Source organism: Amblyomma mixtum, chromosome 1 (assembly GCF_055824585.1).
Source record: "Amblyomma mixtum isolate Tamu chromosome 1, ASM5582458v1, whole genome shotgun sequence".
NCBI lineage: Eukaryota > Metazoa > Arthropoda > Arachnida > Ixodida > Ixodidae > Amblyomma > Amblyomma mixtum.
In genome coordinates, this window is record NC_143012.1 from 43,900,213 (window position 1) to 43,927,200 (window position 26,988).

Below are 26,988 nucleotides of genomic sequence, written 5' to 3' on the forward strand. Positions count from 1 at the left end.
GCTTTCCGCGCCTATTGTAGCTGTAACTGTTTCATACGCACTTGGCTTCATGTTATCGGGATATTTTAGTAAATTGCAGGGCACGCACTTGCAGTCATAAGATGTGCAAAAGATACAAATCATTTGTCTTATTTATAGCTAGTTTCGTGCAGCCAACTCTCACCAACTTGAAATTGATACCGGGCTCTCATGAGCAACCACGTGCCCTCTACTTGCCGCATGGTATATTTAAAACCAACTGCGCTGCCTAACAGTTCTGAGCATGACATTAATGGGTTTTGCAGCACCGTGAAGCCAATTTGAGGATCCCCTCGCAACTGACAGTATCGAAACTCAACCATGTGTATGTGCGCCGCATTGACTGTGCCTTAACTGAATTCGGCCAGCAATAGTTATTGCCGTTCTACGTATACACGACCGTCAATGTAGTTTTAAACTCATTTCGCTGCATCGCTCTAGTCACTCTTTGAGCATAGAAAAGCAGCTAGCCGGGTAGTATCAGGCAAGCGTAACCGCACTCTGAGGCGCGGAGGCTTGGCGCGAGCATTTTCTGGCATAGTTATAACGTACTGCATTTAAGTGAAAGGAATCTTGGCGTATTGACGTTTGGAGTATATGGTATTCATTTGGGTGCAGTTGTATAACGTGGACGCTGCATCATGTCCAGGTGCAAAACGTGGGTGCAGTTCTGCCGCAACCTCAGCCTGGGGAAGACGCCGTGCCAGCTGCGAGACCTGAGGGTTTGTTTCTGTATCTGCGGCCAGGACGGCTGCGTCTCGATGCTGTGCCTACTCGAGGAAGGAGTGGCTGTATTGAATGTGCTTGCACTTCTCTTTAAACTGCACTTCATGTATATTTTAGTTTGATTAGAATTGCTTCAAATTTCTTCGGTTAGCGACAAGAAGGAGGTCTCGAGGTTCTGCGCAGGCCCTATGTATGGTGTAATGTTCTAGCGTTGAGCAGATTTGTTGATGCTAAAACTTGTTTTTAATATTGTCATGCAGGTGTATACATATAGCTGCTATATTCTTTCAGTTGAAGAGATGAAATGTGAAGAGTAATCCCTGTGTGCTGCATGATCAATGTGTTGATGCGCCTACTTATGTCATATTTGCCTCAATGGAAGCTGTCGTAGCATTGTTTTCTATACCCTTCAATTTCCTACCTGGCAACGTTCGTGGAACTTCAGGGCTTTTTCCTATCCGCACTGTGACCATTGAAATAAATAGCCAGCTTAAAAAAACTACTGCTTGAGCTGCCTGTGACGCGCATTTTTTGTTGGTGTGCTTTATCACTGTATTTCTTTGGTTGCTGTAATAAACCATGAATATGAAAACCATTGCTGTACACTGTATTGCAAACTGTGCACTTGAGCCTGTGCTTTGTGCATCATACCTTGATATACTCAACAGTACTAGCACCAGTATTTTCACCAAGGTTTCCACTAAGAATCATGCATGCTTAGCCAGCGTCTGAAAGTGTTGCAGCCTTTCTATGCTACCTTCTTTGCCAGTCACTTTCATTGGGTTCCCAATTGCACATTAACAAGGCCATAACTAGCAGGAACTCGAGCACATTTGACTGGCAAAGGTTGGTGCGCACTGAAAGGCAACCTTGAAGTGATACCGGCTCGAAAATGCGGGTTCTATAAATAGGCCACTTTATAATTCGCGCCAAAAGATACGTATCCGTGACGTCATTCAACGTCACTCATACGTAGGTTGCCCCCCAAAATAGTGGCGCTGGGGTGCTCCCATGAGCCGCCATTGTTTGGACCAATGGGCGTCTATGGAGCCTTCGCTACCATGGTATATCTACCTTGCTACGTGCAGCCAACGCTCGACTTGCCGCAAAATGGCAATCCCTGTCTAGCGCCTGCATCGAGCTAGCCGCGTCAATCTGATACCGATGCTTGCCACGTCCACAGTCCGGATGAGCGGGATGGCGTTGCGGTTTTCTCTTCTTTCGGAGAGCGCGTTATCTCACTGCACGATGACGAGGTTTCGACTACCGAATGCGCTCGGTTATCAACGTGCTAGCGACGGTTGCTTCGGCGTGAAGTGGAAGGCTCAAGTCTTTCTTCAGCATATTCGTGGGAAAGAAAATCTGAAATGATTTTAACGTTCCGAACCGATGTCGGTGCAATAATGGATGCCGTGATAAAGGGCTCCTTTTATTCTTTGCTTCGTGTCCACTCCACGATTACAGTCATCACTAGCCGTGCTTGCGTATTGACAATACAAATTAGTATCCCTGCCAATTGCACTGTTACCGATTGAATGGGAGCGAGGAAGCTTTCCAAGGCCGCTTATGTGACCATATGTTTAAATACCAAACACTACTTCGTGACATCCTTCAATGAAAGATAGCGGCGAAATTGACAACCCCATTTCGAGCTCTAACGAGAACGCACTCTGAAGGTCGTGATACCTGCATTATCATACTGTGCTTTTCCGCGAGGCATTGCCAAGACTGCCTCTCCAATGACTAGTCAATTCCCTTTTACTAGAATATCTAAAGACTAGTTGACTACCATTTTTTTATCAAGGGAGTAATTACTCATTGACATCCGCCCGAGCGCAGCCATACTGCTACAAAAGAAAGCTATACAGCTTTCTCAGAAACATCGTTGTTAAAGAAATTTGTCCTGGTCTGGGGTTCAAACCCGGGACCCCCGCTTCACCGGAGCAGTCGCTCTACCAAGTGAGCTAACAGGGACGGCAGGGGGATTCCCCTAAACATTTGACCAACACTGTTCCCACTTCGAGTTATTGATCAATTAGCTCTCGCCTTACCATAAGCTTGCCGTCCCGGTTAGGTCAATTTGTAGAGCGATTGCTCCGGTGAAGTGCTGCTCCCGGGTTCAAACCTCGGACCAGGACAAATATTAAGGCGGAAGCCTGTAATGCCTCATCGTTGTAAGCAGGAGTTGTCGACAGAAATGTCACGCTTTTCAATTGGTCGAAACGGTCGTGACGTCACAGTGCGCGAATTTCAATCGCGGCCAATTGTACTTTGGCTACTAATCATGCAACCAATTAAAGGGATCGTATAGTGATGCTCCAATTAAGTTTGACGGAGTTTAGTTAATTGCTTACTTAACCAATTAGTCTGATTACCCTTTCTAGTCAGACCAGATAAATAAATAAAACAGAGTAAGAAATTGGCCGAGCTTGGGAATTGAACCCCGGTCTCCGGAGTGCGAGTCGAGCACGCTACCACTCCGCCATGCCAGCTCGATGGTTTGGAATGAGCAAAGGTGCGTCTAGTGAATACGGTGTCTTCGTTCACTCCCATCTTCCTCCCTTCCCGTTACGGCGAGGTTTAGGTATCCACCGAGATATGAGAGACTGATAATTTCCTTTCCTCAAAAACCAATTTACCGACGAGCAAGGCGTATTTATCCGCGTTTCAGATTGGTCGAAATTGTCGTGACGTCACCGCGCGCGAATTTTGACTGCTGTCCACCAAAATATGCGAGACAGTTACTGCGCAACTTCCTTTCCTCAAATATAATTTTCGACTTGTGTCTACTGAGATACGTGAGACAGTTAATACGTGATTTCATTTCCTGAAATACAATTTTAATTTTCTTCATTACGGCCCCTCTTTCTTCTTTCATTCACACGTTCTTCCTTCCTGTACGGTGCGGCTCAGGTGTACACCGAGATGACAGAGAATTGCAGCCCCATTTCCTTTCCTCAAAAAGCGTTGCGTTCAAAGGGCAACGCATCGCGCCGAACGGGTGGTGGCGTTCCTTGGACTCCGTGGCAGCGCTACAACACGCTGTCGCGTTCCACTCCTAAATGCGAAGCTTAAGTGGCATTAATTGGCAGTTAATTAATGCACCAACAAAATGTGCAGTGAACAATCGCGTAGCAGAATGCAGCACTCAGGCTTTCGCCTTTCACCACTTTCACCACTTTAGCCGCTAAAGTTCCTCGTAATTTTTTCTTGAACTACGAAATTTCTGAAAAAGCTGTATAGCTTTCCTTTGCAGCAGTATGGATGCGCTCGAGTGGTTGTCATTGAGTAATTACTCCCTTATTACCAATGTACTTAACCTTGGGGGATTCCTCTAAACATTTGACCACCATTCTTTTGATACTTTCTCATCGCACTAAAAACGAAGTGAGAACGATGATTAGTATAAGGCATTTCACAGCAACTTCCAAGATCTTCTAACTGGTTCCTCATGTTAATTTAAAGTACCGTAATGGTAAAGCTCGTGTTTCTTGTTTGGCTAAAGAAAATGTTCTCCAGACAGTACGGTACGGTACGGTACGGTACGGTACGGTACGGTATGTTATGGCATGGTATGGTATGGTATGGTATGGTGTGGTATGACATGTCATGGAAAAGTATGGTATGGTATGGCATGACAAGACATGGACTAATATGGTATAGTATCGTATGACAAAGTATAGTATGGTATGGTATCTTTAATGTGCCGCGGCTAGTATGATAAGGGACAAGACGGTGAGGGGTGCGGACACTCGCCACAGTGCACATATCCATGAGCCTCACACTTGATGCGGTCATGAAAGACAGGGGCCGGTGCGCTAACGTTATCTCTATCAGATTTTGGTCAAAAGAAGCGCGACATCTTCGGGATGGTCTCTTTTAGGCATTTAACAATCGAAGGTGCAATATGACGATCAAGTGCCAGGAATTTTATTCTCAGATTCTTCGCGTGTGTTTTTGCCCGTCTTTAAGGAGTTTTCAGGTTAATTCCTGCGAATCCCAATTTCCTTGTTCCTTACAAATTTAAAGACCAAGCACCAAGCATGTCCCAAGAAACCAATCGAGAAAAGCGTCCATCCGTCAAAGGTCATCGGCCGTGCCTCCGGCCTCTGGATCTGGCGCCGCTTACGCCGTCAGCCAACGAGACGCGCACATTGTAATTCTCGTCGCCGATGACCTCGACGCTGCCGGAGGAAGTGCGACGAAGTACGTACGGACCGTTCCCTCCATCGTCGCCCTCGCTCATTTCACTGGTCTCTTCGAACCTGCCTCGGATCTCGTACCCTCGCGGCGGGGACCGACCCGAGCGGCCACTGCCTGCGCTGCTAGCTCTGTTCGGGGCGTACGTCCTCCGCTCTTCGAACTCCTGGTGCCTCCGACCACCGGGCCTTCCGGCACCACCATAATCGTCCTCACTCTCGAACCTCGACATCATGCGTCGCTCCTCGGATATAAGCCGGTCTCTCACACGCTCGCTGTGGCCTCGGCGGGGTGACTCTGACGTGCCCGGAGGAGCGAAGCCCCGGGCGTAGCAGCAGTTAGGAGCGTGAGGTATGGGTGGCAGGGGTGCGCCGTACCCTCCTGCTGCACCTCCGGGTTGGAACTTATCGAGGCAGTTGCAGGCGAACTGGATGTGCGTGTCTGAGCCAGGGATGGACTTGACGACGTTCATCATGCCGGGACCAGCGCATCCGCTGGTGGAGGCCATGCCCGGTTGGAGTGCTCCAGGGGTTCCCGGAGCGGGTGGCCTCGACGCCGTCTGGTTCGGGTCGGCGACTTGCTCGGCTCCGCACTTGCCGCAGCTAATCCTGCGGGGGAGAGATCTCGTGTTAACGTTGTCGCGAGTTGGGGTACAAAGGGCAAATCACATAGAGAGATGCTCCTTGTCTGCAGACACAATACGACAGAAGGGATAGAAATAAAAGGAAAAAGATGTCAGGAAAAAAAAGACAAAGATAACACATCCTCTTTTGTGCTTTTGAGTTCCTGCGTAATTTTTTTAGCGTTCACTACTTAACAACAGGCCCTAGACCCTGGACATGGCCATGGCCCGTTTGCAGTTGAAAGACTTGTTTTCTTCCAATCTGACCAAAGTAAATAGTGAAACTGAAGCAAGAGCAAAAATGAACACAGATGTAAGCACGAGAGCTGTAAAATTAAAAAGAAACGAAATTCTTGGTTTCTTACCCTGGTTATTGAAAGTAAAATAGGTGAAAAAGACACTTTTTCTTTACTGATAACTTCCCTTCTTATTTCGTGCATAATGAAGTTGTGGTACTTAAGCAGATGCAGTATAATGAATACCTTCAGCAACGAGGATATGTGGCCACTAAACCAAGCCGTGCTCGTCTGTGCGCAGGGACATTTGTGCAGACAACTTCAGGATTAAAAAAGTTCTTCTCAAGCTTTTTGCCCCCCGCCCCCCCCCCCCCCCCCCCCCCCCCATCCACTTTTTAAAATTTGAGAGCAGTATAAAACTCTGATCGTTCCCTGTATACATAGGAGCTGTAGAAGAACTGCGATAAATCGGAAAAATAAAATATATTGTCGTGTTCATCACTGAACAATTCTCGAAAGCGTAGTCGGTTCTTTGATGTTGTTAGGGTCTTCACAGCTAAAATGGCGCCAAAGAGTTCAAGACGAAAAATGAAACGTGATTGTTGAAGTGGGTGGTACCAGAAAAAAACATCCTTTTCAATATGCGACAAACAGCTAGTCCCACCAATGACACAGCCCTCGTTAGTACATATGTTTCCATTTAAGGTACTTTTCTAGCATTAAACTGCAATCAAGTCAGGAAATCTTGCTGGTGAAATTTAGTACAGGCACCCATAAAAGTTTTCGGAGCGCGGTGACCACAAAGAAGGTTACTTGTTAGGCACTGTATAAGCACAGCCATGAAATGAACTGTTTTTTCCTTTCCTTATATGGTCTCCACAATACATCTCTTACCGCCTGGCGGCGCCTCTAGCCAGCGAAGAACTACAGTTTTTTCATGATTTTGGTGCTCTAGAAACTTTTGTAGGCAAGTGTACACTAGCAAATCTTGCCACAACTTGTTGCAGAGCAGAAAAGATTGCAAGCATCCAAAATCAGCGGATTTGTATTGCCACGAAGAAAATGACACAAAAAAACCCGACGTGTTAGGTTGGCGTGAGATTCAATATGAAAGCTTCAGAATCAAAGCCAAAAAAAAAAGTTCTTTTTTCACTTTGCCCCTTCCTCTGCAGTTCACTCAAAAAATAGTTGTTCTTTTGTTGAACCCACTGAGGCAGACTAACCAAACCTAACTTACCGTCGCTTATATTATCTCGTGGGCACAAGGAGCCTCCGATCATCAATCACATCGTGGCTATCTTTTATATATATATATATATATATAACCCACAATAAATTGTTCTTTTAGAAAGAGGACGTTGGGTTAGGTAAGTTTGGCGATTAATCTTTTCTTAAAGACCACGACAAGTTTGCTCATGGGAACGGGATGTTAAGTACTAGAAACGCGTTGCTTTCGGGTAATAGTGCCCCGTTTTGACATCGCGCCAGTGCGGCATACTGTTGCTGCCGTATAATTTCCCGAAGTTTTTTTGATGGCCACGCTCTTACCTCTCTTGTATTTCGACATCTACCGCTTTCTCCTTGCTGCGGCCATTGATGCGCTTTCAGTTTATTGCGCGAGAAGCTGCAATGTAAGAGATAAGAGAAACTTGCTTCCGCAAATTATTTTTTTCTTACGGCGCCGCACATAATTAGGCCTGGTAGCGGCAAGCGCGCTCAGTTATAAAACACATTATCGACAGCGTAACCATGCTCAATAGCTCGTGGCACCATTAATGCGGTTTTTTCAGGGAATACATGGATCGCTTTTCCAGAGTCGTGTAGTAGTTGAGCAGGTTTAAGTTTTGAGCGAGCTGATGATGTGAACAAGGTGAGGAAAACATACTTGCTAAAATAAAATTTTTTTCTAGCTGCACTGAGAGCACTGTAGTTGCTGCAGTATTAATTTGTTGTAATAAAACAAACATACCGTAATATAATCTGCATTTAGAGCTTGTTACGCCATAACTTCGCTCCTTTAGGAGGTGAAATCCGCAACTTGATCACTCTTTGCACCCACAAAATTTTGGTGACAAAGTGTGGAACGAAAATTGGTCACGGATGCTGGTCGCGTTGTTAGCTTACCAAAGACAGACTGCGCATAACTGGTAGAGCGCAAAATGAAGAAAAGATTTTAAATTGGTTTTGTCTACCACGGGCAGACCAAAGACTACAGCGCGTTGCCCCGATGTCAAGCTTCGATCTTATAGCAAGCCATGATCGTTCGTGTGACCAGTGATTCAGAATTTCGCCATAGTGGTAAGCTAACGGCACCCTTAGCTTCAACAGTGATAATAAAACAGCGGCTCTTGCAACGTGCACGTCCAGTATAACGTAGTGCTTCTGTTTGAATTTTGTTACTTCCCTCCTCTCGAATTTGGCTTCACCAACATTTTTTTTCTGCAGAACGCGGGAATACACCACATTGTCTGACAACCTATGCTTCAGACCTTCAGCGACACTGATAACAGTAAGTATAGGGTACCGCTCTGAACAGTTACTGCAGCAGACCGTACACAAGGTGGTACCATCCATTTCCAAAGCCAACATGCCATAGCGTTCCCTCTCGGCCTCTAAAAGGGAGATGTATACTGAGTCTCATATCTTACTGGCTGATCGGCGGCCCCTACGTACGTGCGGCGACAGCTTCAAGAATTTCGTGGTTCACTCGCGAGCGCGTGACAACCGCACATGCGTAGCTTAGCTATCACTCTCGTAACTTGCAACAAGCAGCCAGATAGCATTGAGACTGCTTGCAGTGGCACTCTATGCAAATCAGAAGGCTAAGAGAAATCATTCGTTTACCATACAGAGATTTCAAGTATAGTGTTAGCTTGCACGTGACGTCATGGCCGCCATGAGGATGCACCGCTCATACCTTCTATGGTGCTGACGACGGAATGCGGCGATAAGCCTTAGAGATACTCGTTTGACAGGCTTCTGACTGGTCACTATGGCGGCCATAATGACCTCCGTGCGCGCCATTTGGACAAGCAGCGTTGCTGAGCCCACTACGAAACTTGTTGGCCTCGGGAACTTCCAAGCTTACAACGGCAGGAAGACACGGGGAGAAGAAACCGACAGCCCTTACTTGATGAAGGACATCTGTTGCGTGATGGTCTCCGGGAGCGGCGGGGCCTGCGGTGGAACAGGGCAGCTTTGCGTCAGGGTGAGCGACTGCGCCTTGAACGGGCACGGCTGTTGGATGGACATGTTAGACACGGGTGTTTTGACCACGGCCCGCGTCGACAGCCGCCTCGCCTCTTCCTTGAGCTCGGCCATGCAGTCTACGCAGGGGATCACCGGCTCTGGAGCTTCGGGCTCTGGGTCGTTACAGGGACAGCGCTCGACAAGCCGCGCCACGGCGGGACGTACCTTCTGGACCATGCCGATGGCCGCCTGGCGCGGGATCTTCAACGTCTCGCATCCCGCCGACGTTCCGTCCGGTTGTTCGACGCCCGGGAAGTGGAAGATGACGAAGTCCTTGTCTACGTTGGAATCGTCGGGCTTCTTCTCGCCGTTCTTCTTCTCACCTTCCTTCTTCTCGTCTTCCTTCTTGTCCTTGGCCTCATCCTTGGGGGCGTCCTTGGCGTCGTCCTTCTTGTCCGCCATTGTGTCCCGTCAGCGTCTTGTTCTACGAAGAAACGCCGCTTGATACCTGGTTCTCTTGCCCCCTGTAGCTGCCTGCCTTAGTCGTGGGTCACGTGGAGGCCAGGGTAAGGAGAGACCGAGGCAAATTTTGTAGGAGTCATCAATTTTAGCTGGCTTTCAGGGCCAGGGCTTAGGACTCGGCTAAGCTAATGAAATCATCGGCATCGTCACTGCCTCTAGTGACTTCGTCTTTCTTTCGCACGCTGCACGCGACCATTGCGACGATAAGTCAAGATTAAGATTTGAGCACTGCTGGACTGATATGCGCAAAGACGGAAGGTTAAAATTGTTTTCGAGGATGCTAGACGCAGAGGAAATAATCAGTGGTGCGCACTTCGGCCACCTGGGATAATGCAATGTCTCCGGTTGGTGCATCAATGGTGAGCTCGAGAGAAGGAACGGCAAAGAGAAAGTTGATGACTACTATTAGTCATACTGCTCGATGCTTTTGAAGACTGCGTGGAATTCACCTTATGGTCACTTCTAAGATTGGCCGGCTATCATCAGGAAGGGATGAAACGATTTCCACGAGTCCAGTCGTAAAGCTTAAAACATGAACATAATGAAAACACAAACATTGCTTATATGGGATGTCTGGAGGTAGTGTTTTTTATTCTGTTTAATTTCATTTTCACAGCAAAGATGAGTCGAAAGCAATGTCTTGTGTGCCTGCGTAAGCGAATTTATGCATGAAAAAGGAACACGAAGAACATGACAGCCTACCAGTTCCAGATTGCTTTCCTGTTCGTTCCTCGCAGATGTGGTTCTCACTACAGGGGGCGGCACAGCTCGTATTAAAGGTGCATAGTTAGTATATTTCATTACAGGTTCTTTAAAATATTCGCCACATAAACATTGCATTGGACGAACTGCATACAAAAACCTACCTAGAGCAATTAACAATCGACGCCAGCAAAGCTTCACGCACGATTGAAGGTGAGGTTGATAAATTGCGGGCCCTGTCCAGGAAGTGTTGACCAATAATTCAATTTATGTGTATTGCAAGCGTAAAAAGGAAATGAGAGCACTTATACTATGGCGAACATAAGCTGTCAGATAATGTTATTTCCTTCACCTCTTATGTCGAACATTAAGCGCAAACTTTGACTGGCTGCAGCAGGAGTGACCAACCTTGGCTTTTACAAAGCAGTTGGTTCGAACTCTCCAGAAACCATAGAGCTGAAAGAAGCCCTCTGGATGCTTACGGTTTGAAAAGGGACAGGAACATCGCCGAGTAGTAAAAAGTAGTTGACAGAGAAAGATAACGGCAGGAATTTGAACAGATGTGCCAATGAACTTGAGGAGGATGGAAAAGGCTGCTTTCTGCGAATACCTGGAGGGCCCCAACGCTGGACGACGTTTTCGAATATGTCACTTTCAGGCCAACAAACCTGAATGGAAAGCTTCCGTCCAGAGGGAAACGTTTGCCACTGCCAGCTTCTGGCTTTTTATTTTCTTGACGGGAGAAATCCATTTTCCCGCTCCACTTCTAGGCGGCTCCCAGCAGTCAACTGCCGTGACTTCTTTTATTCTATTTACCGGCCGTTCACGTTTCTAGTGACCGATCGGAACCGCTTCGACATCAGGTGCAGGCGCCAACTCGCGTCATTCTCGCAAGCCTTGAAAGGCCTCTTTCTAAAAGAAATAAATAGGAACGAAGTGAATTCATATTCTCATGAACAAAGAAAAAAAGTAACCGAAGCAGTATGCAATACCGCGCACTGTTTGCCTCCGATAGTGAGCTTAGCTGCCTCTCCCCTCCCCCCTTGCTGTCAAAACCGGCTATATAAACAAAGCTTTCATGTGTACCATTATGGAAATTAACTACAGAACAACGGTAATATTGGCGGTATGGGCATGGCAAAGTTTATGAGGATACCACCTTGATGCCAACCTTATATCAGCATATATCTTTCGCCCCAAAACAAACTAGTAATTCCTTTTTCTTATTTTCGTGAAATTTCAAAAGTTACATCTGGTGAAAGAAGAAAACAAAACAAAGGCAGAAGAGTACGTCGACATGTTGCAATGTGAAAGCCAAAATGATCACCCTAATGCGGTGAACGTCATGCCGATACAGGCGCTAATGGACCTTCTGTGTATACAGAGTTAGGCTTAAACGAAGGACGTATTTTTATGGCGTACCAGTTCTAGCTGAATGTCATTTGCACTTTAATGCGATCAGTGCTCTCTTTGGAACATCTAGTAAAGAGGTTTTCTACGTTGATCGTTTCAGCTCATATCACTGACATACAGACGCATTATGTGTGTGATAAAGTCATTTGTAGCGAATTACTTGTGGTCCTCTTCGTGTAATAGACAGCTGCGTATTTTCATCTGTTATGCCTACGCAAAAGTAACAAATATAGCCGGTAAAAAAAATGTAAAAAGAGCTGGTAGCTTTTTCCTGAGTAATTTGCTCTACTGCTGGAGAGAGGACCACCAGTTACATCAACCAATATTTCGGCGTACTACCATGATAGTTTGAGGGAAAGATACCGTAGGAAGAAGCATGCAGTATCCGATATCAGAGAGAGAGAGAGATAAATTTAGTTTAGAGAAAAGCAGAGAGGTGGGCCTGAAATGGGCACAAAACCGTGAATAAAAGAAATCTTATAGAACATTACAAATAAGCAAAGTAAGAAAAATTTGGCGGGGGCTTAGTTTTGGCTAAGCCTGGTAGGTTGGCTAAGCCTGGTAGGTAGGCGTCTAAAGAAGGAACGCAGTGCGGCGCGTCTACAGGTCACGCGTGGCTACCGGCCGCTGCTGCGCGACGACTCGACTTGGTAGCCCATCTCTCACCCTGGTGTGACGTCATGCTATGACGTCACTAGCCATGGCATGACGTCAGAGGTCATGCTACATGTCACGCGTGGCTACCGGCCGCCGCTGCGCGATGACTGGACTTGGTAGCCCATCTCTCACCCCTGTATGACGTCACGCTATGACGTCACTAGGCATGGCATGACGTCATAGGTCATTTCAAATGTTACGCGTGGCTACCGGCCGCCGCTGCGCGACGACTCGACTTGGTAGCCCATCTCTCACACTGGTATGACGTCAGAGGTCATTCTAAAGGTCGAACGTGGCTACCGGCCGCCGCTACGCGAAAGGCCGTTCATGAGCGTAGTATTGCTTTCGCAATAAAAGTAACTGGACATAACTGTGAGCATCAGCGCAATCCTCCCGTCTCCAAGCTATCGCGCTAAGTTTAGCGAGCGTGCCAGTGGGCCAGGCATCATATCACCTTTACAGTGCATTTTGTGTTTGTTTGCCTTTAACGACAAGCGCAACCATCTAATGCTTACATACACTTGTCTTGCTAATTTCTCACCGTAACCGGATTCGTTTGCTGTTTTCTAATTCCTCGCGTGATTTATTCGTTGCTCTGTCATTTCCTCCCACCGCCTTTGGGATGTCTTTCGCCTGAAGGGAAAGACAAGCTTCGCATACGTGCTTATTGAGTGGCGCTTTTAGAAAACGATATGACGACGATGATTTGGTTCGTTTTGTGGGGTTAAACGAACGCCGTAGTGGAGGGCTCCGGATAATTTCGACTACGTGGAGATCTTTAACGTGCACTCCCATCGCCCAGTACACATGCCTGTAGCATTTCGCCTCCATCGAAGTTCTTCCATCGCCACTGAGCACCATAACCACTGAGCCTCCAAGGCGGCTGACATTTTGAAGGGCAAGGAATAAGGGCGCTGTCAGCTGTAGCCCTGTTTGCAAGCAATGGCGTGCATTTAGACTACATTAGATGAGGTTTCACAGGCTCGGTTATCCATGATAATTTCACATTTAACGACTCAAGGGAGCGAGGTGACAAAAGGGCGCTCTGGCTTACGTGTCTTTTCTTGATTAGCTGTGGTCAAATATGAGTTTGTCCTGGCATTTCGCCGCACACTAAATGAAACACTCAGCCACGAAAAGACTTGTGCTCATTGGAAAAACCGATGGCAACCCTGTGGCACTGGTGATCAAACTCCCCTCATCTACCGCATACAAAGCGGAAGTTCAAAACACTAGGCCTTCACAAATCTTAGGCTCTGAACCTCCAATCTTTATGTTTAGAAGAAAATAATGATTTTTGTTTTAGTTTTAACTCTTCAAAACTCAACACTATAAGCCAATCTCCACGAGCTTTTCAAGGGTACACGGTATCATTAAAATCACACCAGGGGTGATTAGGAAACTGAATCGCGCGCTATTTTTTCAGCTGGAACGCAGCTACAGCGTCAGACAGAAAGCTCTTGATATATAGCGCTACTACCGAGCGGCAGAGGTCTGCGGGGCGGTTCCTTCGAAAGATGGCCGGGAATCGACCGACTGGCTTTTGTTTCCACCTGGCGCTAAAACAACAAGCAACGACCTTGGCGTGCCGCCTCTTGGTCGCTCATCTCTGCGACGTCTTTCGCCACTGCACCCCGAGGCAACATTCGAGCCCCGTCTTCCTCGCTTTCCCACGTCCCTGTTTTTCACTTTACTTGAAGCGCCAAGCCTGGCGTCATCGACCGCGCAATATTGAGAGAGTCTGCGGGGGGGTTGCTTTGGGGGGGGGGGGGGGGGGGACTGCCTGTACAGTCGAAACCTGACGTGTAACCGGATTTCGAGCTGTCGCTTCGCAAACAAACTGCAAAGCGCCACCGCCTGTGTCGCCCCATGTTCGAGACATAAAGAAAGTGTACGGTGACGTAAAGGAAAACACATGGGACGCTATTCGAAGCCTTTCAGTAACCCGCTCCAGTTCAGCTAATGCCGCGCATTTGGCGGTAAAGTAGTTTGGTAGAAAAACAGTCGAGAAAAAGAAACCACCCTCTGAGTTCTCGTTCAGAGTGAGTCTGGAGGCTCGACGGTACATACTACACCAAGCTCTTTCCGTTTCGTGTTAACGACTGAAGAAGAGAAGAGGGTGTAAGAAGCAACAGAAAAAGTGGAGAGACCAATGGTCTTAAGACGCAAAATGCGTCGACCCTCTCCCTCGCTGTCGTCTTCGAAACAGCGCGGCCATCTTTCAAGGAGTACAAGTTCGAGGGTTGGCTGCTCAAGTGCGATCGAATCTTAGAAGAAATGAAAAGAAAAAAGCACTAAAGCGTCGGCGGTTGCTCCAGAGTCGCGTCGACTGCGAAGGAGAAAGTGTGCGCGCTGGGTATGTTAGAGCAGCTGCTACGTTTTCGTGGTAGCTTCTCGACTTCATTTAGCGTGGGCTCTCTTTCACTTGACATGATACTGCTGCAGTGCGAACGATTCTAAAAAGCAAAAAAAGTGAAAAAAAAACAGACAGAAGCTTAAGTAAAGTGCCTTGCTGTCGCATTTTGAAGCGACTTCGTTTACAAGTCACCTTTGTGGCATCCACTTTTGTCCTCACCTTCTAGTCATCTACAGTTGAAAGATATTAACGAATATGTACAGAATATGCAGTTTATCGATTTCGATTGGTCCAATAGTCTGCGCATGTTGTTACATCTGATTAGGTCTGAAAATTTCGGAGACTTTCTCTGAAAAAAGCGAACGTGTTAGGGGTGGATTGGTTGGTTGGTTGATGGGGTTTAACGTCCCAAAGCGACTAAGGCTATGAGAGACGCCGTAGTGAAGGGCTCCGGAAATTTCGACCATCTGGGGTTCTTTAACGTGCACTGACATCGCACAGTACACGGGCCGCTAGAATTTCTCCTCCAAAGAAATTCCGCCCCCGCGGCCGGGATCGAACCCGCGTCTTTCGGGTCAGCAGCCGAGCACCATAACCACTGAGCCACCGCGGCGGCTTAGGGGTGGATTGAAATAATATAACAGGGTCATGGTCTTGCCAGCCTTTTTCATAGTGAGTCAGGACACTCTTCTTTCTAGAACAAACATGTGGTTCCAGCAAACATATCGTTTCACTCTAAATAGGTTGGTTTCATATTCAAGACATCAGAAACGGATCATGGTAGTCATGACAAGGAATAAATTAGTTGCACGGACGTCACAGCGGCCGAAAAGTTGAGATGGACGGCCTGTTGAAGAGCTGGACGTTTTTATAATCTGCTTATTGCATCCTTCCCCTACAAGCACTGTGGAAGATAACTATTATCAGCATTACGGGTGTATGGTTAATTACATCTAAGCCTCTTTTTAATTCTTTCAACACAACGCCAGTACCTGAAATGTATCGAATAAGCCGAATAAAGTGCTATAACAGAGGTAATGCCCACCGAAATTCTCTGGAAACTTTGTCTAACCTAAAACGCAAAGAACACGCACATGCTATGCGAGATTACGAGGAGTGGTTCATTCCACAAATACGAACCAATTACGAATGTGAAATGTTCGGTCATTACTTGCCATCATTACTAATTTACTTGAGTTAGTATCATGAATTCTTTACTTTTTTGCCCTTTTAATATTTTCATGTCTTTTTTTCTCATGTACACTGTCTGTCGTCTATAGTTCCTCAAATGTAATTTGTTTGTTATTTTGTTGCCAATACATTTCAACAATATTTGTAATCTTGTATGGGGGTGCGGGCGTGCAGTCAAGCTTCAGGGCGAGCTTTTTGTCTTTGCCTTTAACATTAACATCTGGATGATATAAATCAAATTTGCTTCATTGATCGATCGATCAATAAGTTGATTGATTGACTGATTGAGGATTGAGTGATTGATTGATTGATTGATTTACTGATTGATTGATTGATTGATTGATTGATTGATTGATTGATTGATTGATTGATTGATAATGACGTTGCTTGCAAAACATCGTAATTATGCGTGGTGTGAAAAACTAACCAATACCAATTTCTCAAAATCGGGCTCAGAGTGACACGTGAAATCCACTTCTGCTCATAAATCTTGCGGTCACAGACACACAAAGTAAGACAGTTGTCACAGTCAGCCACCTAATTAACTAAAATCGAAAAATGAACTCTGTATGACTCCAGTCAGCGAGAAAGTTTGTGCTGGAAACCAAGAGGCAGTCGTACACTTAAACAATTCCATTTTGTAGAATTCCCCAGAGCACGAGTGTGTTCCGAGATATACGCGTTGAAATTTTATGCTCGATCCTCGTAATTACACATGCAAGCCGGTGAGAATTGGCGCGATACTCCTACCGGCGGGACGCGAAGTTTTATCTGCCAACTGCAGCCGATGAAACTGATTAATGTTTCCCTTTCACTTTCACCTACCAAATTTAAAAGCATGATGAAAATGCTGCGTCACACTAGGGAGGAGTTTGGCGTGGACTGCCACCGCCTTGCATGCATAACTACGCGAAATCAGTGCAAACTTTAGGGGCGAATATCTCGGAATGCGCGTGCTCTGAAATAACTGCACCAAAGTGAGTAGTCTAGAAATGTGAAAGCTGCCTGTATGTTTGGTATACAAATGTTCACGCTTACCACAGTGTTGGAAAAGGTTATTAATATATATTTCTTATTTACTGGTTTTATGGTGACGATTGTCATCTCACTTTGTTTTTCCCCTGACCGCATAACAGCGCAGAGGTGGTTTTCTCGCAACACTCAGTGTCTAATAAAAAAAAAATATTCTGAAGTTTAATTTTGAATACCCTTTACGTCGCCCGTGGGAAACCAGCTTTAAGATTCTCGTTCATGCTCAAAACATTCAGCGTGGCGACACCGTGTTTTGTTCGTACTTCACTGCTGTCATGACATATTACTCCCTTGATACTAGAATACGGCACAGATTGCTTCTAGGCGAATTGTGTGACTCGCCTTGTGACTCGACGAGTCACATTAAGGCTTAGCAAATCCACAATTCTGTGCGCTGGTTAGGTGCCCTAAGTAGCCAAGGGATAGGTCATAACCTCAGCTTGCAACCGTTTCAGCATCGTGTCGTCATCAACTCAGTATTGTGTCTCGGGTGACACCACAGAAATCAGATGGTCTAGATTAATCTTAAATCCTCTACAACGGCAGCTGCTGCAGAATTGAGTCGCCCTCCGGTGGTTGTAAAATGGAGCCCATGATTGCCGGAGAAGTTAATCCTTCCCTTTAGACATAAATCTGTCCTTCGGGATACAACGACCGGTTCAAGGTTGCAGCGGCGACGCAGAATTGAAGCCCTTTCGCAGCTCCGTGAAAGAAATTTCATTTAGAGGACAGAAGTGAGTAGTGCTCGCAAGACTATGCGGGATTGTGTTTCATACACTATGACGTGGCTTTATAACTAAAGCGTGAAAATGCACTCCTCCTTAAATCCACGCAACGCAACATAACGCAGCCAAGCAACACAAAAAAGAAAAGCACTTGACGGCACGGCACAACACAACGATGCACAGCACAAGACAACAGAGCATAACATAGCATACAACATAACAGCACGACGTGTAGTTCCAGCCTTTGTTCTGCGCGGTATTGTGAATTGTATTTTTTTGGTAATAATTTCGGCGGCAGGATGATATTCAGTTGACATTTCAAGTTGCGAAAAGTTTTTGCAACAAATCAACGATATCTGAGGGCATAAATGTGCGGCAAGTCAGGAAAACAGATATGGAAGGTTCACTGGGTCTACTTATTTTATCAGTAGCAGCCGCGTTGTTAGTCGAGCTACTTAGAGGGTATGGCTTTCTTTCTGGGACATAACTTCAATCTCTCTCGCTCTCTCGCTATTCTCGTAGTCTTTGCCAAAAGTAACCAAACTGCACGGTTTGCTCCTGAGTTGTATATTGATGCTATTATGCCAGCCCTAAAGCTCTAAATCTCTGTGACGTAAGAAGAACTCTTGTCCTGACCTACAGACAATTTTTTGATCTTAGAGGAAGCCGCAAGGGCTCTACTATATGAATGAGAAGCAAACCATGCGGCCTAGTTACTTTCGGCAAAGACTGTACATAATGTATATGAGGGGATTTTTTTTTTAGACATTAACAAATTTTGATATTAAAAACAATAATCTTTATGTCGGTCCGCTTTGTGGAAGTGAATTGTGCAGGAAGGCACACACTATGTGTCTGATTAGAATCAGTGATTAGACAAATAATTCACTAAAATTAAGTACTCCGCAAATCAAGGCCGGGTCATATTGCGAAAGAAAAGCCGTCAAAAGCGAAGGTGAGTCAGATTTTATAATTTTTTAAATCAGGAATGTGGTTCAAAATATCGACAGCCGAAAATGCGCCTTTAAAAGCACTTTCGGTTGGCTCTGCCTATTTGCACAATTATCAAAATGTCATCGCTCGCAATAGATATGCTTCAAATAGAGACGCCGTTTCTGTATTCGATGATTTCGAAGAAGTTGGCATGAGTTTTATAGATACGAACGCGGGAAATCAACTCTACGAGCTTTCAAATGCGTATTTTTGTCATTCAGTATTTTCAACCACATTCCTGATTGACAAAATTCATAAATTGGGCTCACCTCCGCTACTGACAGCATTAAAGTTAGCAAAATGACTTCTTTACCGCCTAAAATCTAAAGAAAAAACGTGATTAGTTATTTTAATTAGTCAAAGTAAATGAGCTATGTCACGGGCTATCGCGCTCAATATGACTTGCAACACGACCGCAGAGAACCTTCTGCGGATTTCACTGCATAGTAAAATAATACACCGTTAATACATTGAGTATACTATATCGTTTTTCCCAATCAAAGGGCAGTTACACCAATTCCCTTTAGCCCTGGCCTAACACTGCTTCAGGAGCTGAGTTCCAGCCACGAATTGACGTATCGCACGTGGTTTTAAACGATGCCGAGAAGGTTATGGCAGTCGGCAATGTAAAATTTGATAGCAGCTCTTCACGTATTGTCACGCCACCTGCCACCGCTGGCAAGTTGCGTGTTACGCTGCTAGCCACCGTCTGGGATTTTCCCTTTGAAGGTGGCGTTTCACTCTGCTACTAGCTGCCAACATGCCACTTGTCACATGCGTACACAGGCAACCTCTCAGGCGGTGTATTACGCCGACAATGCCGACGCCTACGACGCGGAACCCAGGAAGAGGCGCCTAAGAGCTGGGCTCTAAAACAAGTAACCATTAAAAAAAATTCGTTGGATGCACTTATACTCCGTTTCATACATCAGGTGCAACGCTGTCAAAGCTAGCGCTCTTTTTTGCGCAGCCTGCATCCGTGACAGAAAATAGTGCGTTGCTTGTGGTGAGCGAAAAATAACAAATGCATTGCCGACAGGCTTCGTGGGTAATACATTTGTCATCAGCGTGACAAAAAACGATGATATTGCGAATGAATCGGTCGAGATCTCTGATTTTGTATTTTGCGTGTGTCGTCTTTTTCCATTTCACGTTTTCGCTGTCCCCGCTGGCCGCCGTGTTTACTCTTTCTGTCCGCCTCCCTTTTACTTTTGAGAAAATGGCGTCCAGCTCAGCGGCGTGACGACAATTTGGACCAATCTGAAACGCGGACAAATACGCCTTGCTCGTCGGTAAATTGGTTTTTGAGGAAAGGAAATGTATCTGTCATATCTCGGTGGACACCTAAACCTCGACGTAACGGGAAGGGAGGAAGATGGAGCGACGCGTTAGACCGCACGGCCCCAAAACAGCGCGGAGGGATACACCTCCCTTTATTTTTTTCTGCGGACTACTTCTGTAGCCTTCACCGCGTTGCACATGATGTATGAAACGGAGTATAGATATCTCTTAAGCGCGGCAAGGCGAAAGCCGTTTGCCACTCATTGCACTGATCTGAATTGGCCGCGTTTGAATTCATTTCACGACAGAAAAGAGCAGCATGGCGAGAGGAAGCGGTGACGTCACGCTGCGCATGCGCAGCTAATAGGAAGTTGTTGCTTGGCGGCGGATCACTCTGCTTTGACGTACTTTCGCCTGATGTGACGTCATCATCCACTTTTCCCCGTTATGAGCAATTTTTACCCAAATTATACATCTTTCGGTGATCGTAAGTACTAATTACGCTTAATTAAAGATTATATGCGAAGCATATTACTAGAGCTACACTACAGCCCGTCGAGCGCGGCGGTGGAGCTACCATTGACCTTTAGCGTGACCACGTGACACCACGTGACAACATGACGTCACAGCAGAGGAGAGATGGGCTGCCGGCTCGCGCGGTCGGCCGTGGCGGTGGAGGCTCCACATCAGAGGCGCTGCAGCTGACCACGTGACGCTGCAGCAGCGGTATAAAGCTGAGCTTGCCTCGCGAGCGCGGCTTCAGAAGGATCTGTCCTTACTTCGGCGAGGAGGAGTATCTGTTCTCGCTTCGGCGAGCGCGGCTTCGGCCGCTTCTTATTGAGCAGCGTCCGCTCCGGCGGACGCAGTTGTTGGTGCGACGCGCGTCTTTTCTTTCCTTTTTCTCTTTCCTCTGATCTTTTAGCTCTCCTCTATCTGCACGTGGCAGCGGTGGTGGCTTGGCTCGAGCCAGTAGCAGGCCCGTGCAATTTCCTTTTCATCCTTCTCTCAGTCACAACAACAACAACAACAACAACAACTTCAGGGAGTATCTGATCTCGCTTCGGCGAGCGCGGCTTCGGCCGCTTCTTATTGAGCAGCGTCCGCTCCGGCGGACGCAGTTGTTGGTGCGACGCGCGTCTTTTCTTTCCTTTTTCTCTTTCCTCTGATCTTTTAGCTCTCCTCTATCTGCACGTGGCAGCGGTGGTGGCTTGGCTCGAGCCAGTAGCAGGCCCGTGCAATTTCCTTTTCATCCTTCTCTCAGTCACAACAACAACAACAACAACAACAACTTCAGGGAGTATCTGATCTCGCTTCGGCGAGCGCGGCTTCGGCCGCTTCTTATTGAGCAGCGTCCGCTCCGGCGGACGCAGTTGTTGGTGCGACGCGCGTCTTTTCTTTCCTTTTTCTCTTTCCTCTGATCTTTTAGCTCTCCTCTATCTGCACGTGGCAGCGGTGGTGGCTTGGCTCGAGCCAGTAGCAGGCCCGTGCAATTTCCTTTTCATCCTTCTCTCAGTCACAACAACAACAACAACAACAACAACTTCAGGGAGTATCTGTTCTCGCTTCGGCGAGCGCGGCTTCGGCCGCTTCTTATTGAGCAGCGTCCGCTCCGGCGGACGCAGTTGTTGGTGCGACGCGCGTCTTTTCTTTCCTTTTTCTCTTTCCTCTGATCTTTTAGCTCTCCTCTATCTGCACGTGGCAGCGGTGGTGGCTTGGCTCGAGCCAGTAGCAGGCCCGTGCAATTTCCTTTTCATCCTTCTCTCAGTCACAACAACAACAACAACAACAACAACTTCAGGGAGTATCTGATCTCGCTTCGGCGAGCGCGGCTTCGGCCGCTTATCTGATTTTTTCAGCAGCGTCCGCTCCGGCGGACTCAGTTGTTGCTGCGACGCGCGTCTTTTCTTGCCTTTTTCTCTTTCCTCTGATCTCTTACCTCTCCTCTATCTGCACGTTGGCAGCGGTGGTGGCTTGGCTAGAGCCAGTAGCAGGCCCGTGCAATTTCCTTTTCATCCTTCTCTCAGTCACAACAACAACAACAGCGCGGCTTCGGCCGCTTATCTGATTTTTTTCAGCAGCGTCCGCTCCGGCGGACGCAGTTGTTGCTGCGACGCGCGTCTTTTCTTGCCTTTTTCTCTTTCCTCTGATCTCTTGCCTCTCCTCTATCTGCACGTGGCAGCGGTGGTGGCTTGTCTAGAGCCAGTAGCAGGCCCGTTCAATTTCCTTTTCATACTTCTCTCAGTCACAACAACAACAACAACAACTCCAGTCACTTACGAGGCGGCCAGGTGTTGGGATGCCGCCTAGAAGCAGGGCTGATTTGGTCGAGAAGCGAAAGCTTCAGTGTGCCACAGAGACCGATGAAGAGCGGGATGAACGTCAACCAAGGAAAGCCATGTACTACCAAGCCTAGCCATCAATATGCTTCGCATCTCACTAGGCTTAGCCTTAGCTAAGCCTCAGCCATTTTTTCAATCTAATTTGACGCAAATATGGCGTTTTTCCGCCCATTCTGTGATAAATTTCACTATGTTGTGACCACTTCCGGCGGATGTGACGTCATACCGTTCCTGTCGCTATATCGACGCAGTTGGCTGTTTTCTTTTTTTAAATATAATTGGCTATAATTAATTAACTAATAACTCTACAGTCACCAAACATAGGGTCTCGGTTGCATTTTGTCCCCTCTATTTGATGCTACCATTCTTGTTCACATATCCTCATTATTTGCTGCGTTACTCGTTCAAGACTGCGTTACACGGGACGTGACCATGGCAGCGAGTATGACCCATAAAAGGCTGTGGCCTTGAAATCACCTGATGGAGTAAGCCAGATTTAAAACTATTTATGCGACAACTTCGTCCGAAAAACGTAGGTGAACCTTTTATGCTGGCATCATTGACCTGCACCATCCGCTTTGCCTCAGCAGCTGCGCAAGGTGATCCACTGGAGCCGAAGTGTTCACAGAGTTCTCCGCTCGCAATAAGCCACTGAGTCGATAGCAACGACACCTCGCTGAGATGGCGTGACTCAGAAATGCGAGATTAAATCCAGGATGGCACTCTTCCTTTCCATTGATTGCAAATGACACAGCACACCTCCTATAGCAGACACTCCACGAGGACGTACGTGAAGGAATACGGGATGGCAGCCGGGAAGGAGGGAAGGAGAGACTGGAGGGAAAAGAGGGGGGGGGGGGGGGGCTTTGGTCTTCGGGGAAATAGAATGGGTGGGCAGGCAGGGGTTGGTGGGAACGCGCCTGAAGCAATTAGCGGCGTCCCATTTCGTATCGCTTCACTCTTTGTTTCGCACGTGCCTGAGGCGAGCTGCTAGAAATGCCGGCGCAGAGGAGGGCGCCGCAGCTATTCGCGCGTCAAGGGTGACCAGGCGACGAACGCAATTACCGGGCAGCAGCCCTGGAACCCAGGAATAGCTGGAACTATCCTCTTCGTTTTTTTTTTCCTTCGAGCTGCCAACGAGTTCTTTCTCTTTGTTATCTGCTACCGGCCAATCAGCCGAGAAGCGTCCCGTGGCAACCGGCATTCGAGACGATTGCGGCATTCCGAGCAGCGAGCCAAGCAACCGGCATTTAAAGGGGGAATATATATTTAGCCTCGTCAAACCTGAGCTAGGAGGTTGTTTGGCGGCGTAAGCAAAGGCAGGTTTTTGAAGCCTGTGAATGCGGGTCCTGTGCTATATAGCTGTTATGTTAATATTCTCTTGTTTATTAAGGCAGGTGTGTATTTGCCCAAAGCATTGGTGCACATTGTGTTTTTGGTTTTTGATCAAAAAAATAACGCATTAACTCTCTCACATATCTCGGTGGACCCCCCCCTCCCCCCCCCCCTCCCCCATGCCGTAAGGAAGAGATAAAGGAAGGAGGGTGAGAAGCAGGGGAGAAAGCGGTGCCGTAGTGGAGGTCTCCGGTATAATTTCGACCGCCTTTAGATCTTTAACGTGCACTGACCTCACATTCTGTTCAGAAAATTGCTTTGCGGATTGATTTGTGGCATAAATAATCCTTATCCTGATTTTTGTCCCTCTTAGAGTGCAAAAGAAGGGGGGAGGGGGCACTACGTCGAGGCAGTCACACCGCCCTTGTAGCCACGTTTACATGAATGCGTCAAAAGTCGACACCAGCCCACTTTTCGGGGGAAAATGTAACGACGTCGAGGAAGAGAGCAGGGGACGAGTCACACCTTTCCTTCTCAGAACCTGTTCTTTAATGTTCTTTAATGAATGCTACTTCTGTCGCATTTATTAAAAGAGGCTCATGAGTGGTCCGAAGGGGTCATACTGGTCGAGTGGTTCGTAAGAAAAATGGCATTGGCTTAGCTCGGCTTCGTTAGGATATACGTAGCGAAAGTGAGCGCTACGACGAGGCAAGCGGTGTGACGTCATACCAAATGGCGGTTTCGCGGTGAGGCGCGCGGTGTGACGTCATGCCAGATGGCGCGTCGAGCGCGCGGCGTCAGCCAGCTGCGGCGGTTACTAGGCAACGGCTCAAGGTCGGCCTCTCTCGGTCTCAAGGTCGGTAGGTCTATCGGAGCACCTCCACGGGGAAATCGCAAGTTCGTGACCAATGTAGCCTTCGCTACAATAGACGTAATGATATATATATACCTATACGTCTAGCTCTCGGTGATATCACCTTTTTGTTAGTCCCTGCAATCACATGGGGCAGAGTCGATAATGTCGAAGGAGTCGCCTCTCACTTAAACGTAGCAGAGTGTTGTGTCAATTATTCACTGCGACTAAACGCCTTGTTTTAAAATCAGTATATCTGCTGTTAAAATCAGTAAGATGAAGAACTATACATGTAGTCTTTTTAAAACAGCCTTTAACACTCACCTTAAGCCTATCTCAGCTTTCTTCTTACCCTACTTCATTCTCCTAGGGAGTCTGCATCGTCTTCTTTTTACCATCTACCTTCGCTCTTAAAAAAGAAACAGAAAGCCAAATCTCAACCTTTACTTCTTTTCTAGGTCCCGACAAACAATGGGAAGCTAAGAAAAGCAAAAAGGTAGACGACGCAGCTGCGAGAGGATTTTTCTTCGGCTTTCCGCCGTAGTGAGCTGACACCAGACGCTGCGGGGCTCGCAAGCCAGGGTCGGTCGGCTGGTCGGTTTCGATTTTCCAATACGGCGCAGACTGCTGAAATATGGGCTATCTTCCTGGCCGCCGGCGCCGCCTTGGCTTGCGTGCGACTCAAGGCACCCCCGCACGTGCGGCGCGCAAGTAACCAGAGTACATCAAGGGTGAACAAAGAAAAAACAACAATAAACAAATTCGAATCAATTCTAGGGATAAACCTTGCGCGTAAGCGAGAAAGGAAGATAGGGAATGGGGAGAAAAGGGCAACCCGAGCACAGCCCCCCCCCCCCCCCCCCCCCCAGAAGGAGGCAAAAAGTGAGGCGGCAAACACCAGTGCTCGGAGTCCTTTATTATTTAAGTCACAAGAGTCTCTACCAGGGCACGTTCATCACATATCAAACGATTCAATTTAAGCCTTCCTTATCGTTTTTCTTCCGTAATTTTTTGCTTCCCGCAGATGTTCGTTTAGCGGTGAAGATCATTCAAGGAAGGTGTGTTTTTATGTTTTTCTTTGTTGTAGCTATCAGCTTCGCAGTGGCGATATTTAAGGAGAGGTGAGGGGAAACACTGGCCGCGCCTGAAGTGTGCGCGACCTTCCTGGTCTCGAAGGCTTATTCCCCAGCTCATGACGTGGCAGAAAAAGGAAATGAGGGAAGCCACTTCCCCACCGTTCGTTGGGAACCTTGAAACCGTCCTACATTTTTTATGCCTTACTTCTCGCAAATACCCTCTCTCTTTCCTCGTCGAAAGCCGCAGGGGCTTATGTGGGCGAGCAAAGCGTTCAATCGTTCTCAAAGTCCGCCTTTAAGAGAAAGAGGAGCTCCGTTTCTCATCTTTGAGTCATCGTGGCGGGGCACCAAACGTGATGAGAATGAGAGAACAGGTCCCTAAGAAGGAACAAAAAATAAAGCTCCAAATCGCAGTCGCCATTGACGTGCCCGAGTTTTCGGGCGGTGTTTATTGCTGGAAAATGAATAAAATAAAAATAAATGTTTCTCATGGCTGCCTTTGACTTATTCTGTTTCGAAATTGTTGAACAATGGCAACATCAAATTCTGGCAATCAGACTGGCATTAACATCCATTATGTTGGTGAAATATGTTACCTACTTGATTTTGTTTATTTCATTAATTAGATTTTGGAAGAAGGCTTCCCTATTGCAAAAACCTTCAGCAGACTGAGGAGGAACTGCTGTGGTAAGTAGAAATTGCGAGGACAATTTGGCAACTAAAGTGTTGAAAGGCGAAAGCCGAGGCTTTCACTATGCCGTGACGACTTCCGGTGGATTTGACGTCACACCATTTCCGGGGCTATATCGATACCCAAATTATACATCTTTCGGGGATCTTAAGTGTTAATTACGCTTAATTACACATTTTTCTATCTAATTTGATAAAAATCTGACGTTTTTTCGAACATTCTGTGACAATTTTCACTATGCCGTGACAACTTCCGGTGGATGTGACGTCACACCGTTCCCGTGGCTTTATCGACGTCCGCGCTATTTCGTTGCAATTTTGACATTTTTGCCTAGAATTAATTAATTAATCTACAGTTATGAAACTTGGTTTCCAGGTTCAGTTTTTCCTCCTCTACCTGAAGCAGCCATTGTTTTTTTCTATATTTTTAGTTTCCGAGTTAGACCACGGCCGGACTGAATGCAGCGGAAGAGCGCGCTCCGCTGCATTCAGCCCGGCCATGGTTAACGCGTGTGACACGCTTTGTTAACGGACGACGCCTTAAAACTTTTTAGCAGGAAGAGACTTTTGTTCGGACGCCGCTTATTTACTGTTAACAGAAACCTTCAGCTTTGAACACAGCCTAATTTCTCTCAGCACCCCGCTTGGTCTCCCAAAGCCATTCCAAAATTGTGACAGCGGACATTTGTGACTCGTGATCTTTACCTCAAAAAACGTGATGCCCAAAACGAATAGAACTCAGCGATTTCGCTGCGGAGAGTAGTGAAAAGAAAACCATCCGGTAGATAATGAGAACGAAATCACTACAACTAGCTGCTCGAAAAACAAGCGG

The 26,988-nt window shown here is 46.9% G+C and overlaps 2 protein-coding genes across 2 annotated transcripts in view; one reads left to right on the top strand and one right to left on the bottom strand.

Moving 5' to 3' along the window:
• Positions 1 to 26,988, top strand: part of LOC149366175 (pyrokinin-1 receptor-like) — a 347,477-nt gene that overhangs the window by 314,864 nt on the left and 5,625 nt on the right. The window lies entirely within an intron of this gene.
• On the bottom strand, positions 4,680 to 9,453 carry LOC149366178 (uncharacterized). The gene is made up of 2 exons (XM_089549349.1): positions 8,933 to 9,453; positions 4,680 to 5,552 (listed from the first exon to the last, which is right to left on the bottom strand). Exons 1-2 carry the CDS (start codon positions 9,451 to 9,453, stop codon positions 4,832 to 4,834), a joined length of 1,242 nt encoding a protein of 413 aa, XP_089405475.1. The 3' UTR covers positions 4,680 to 4,831.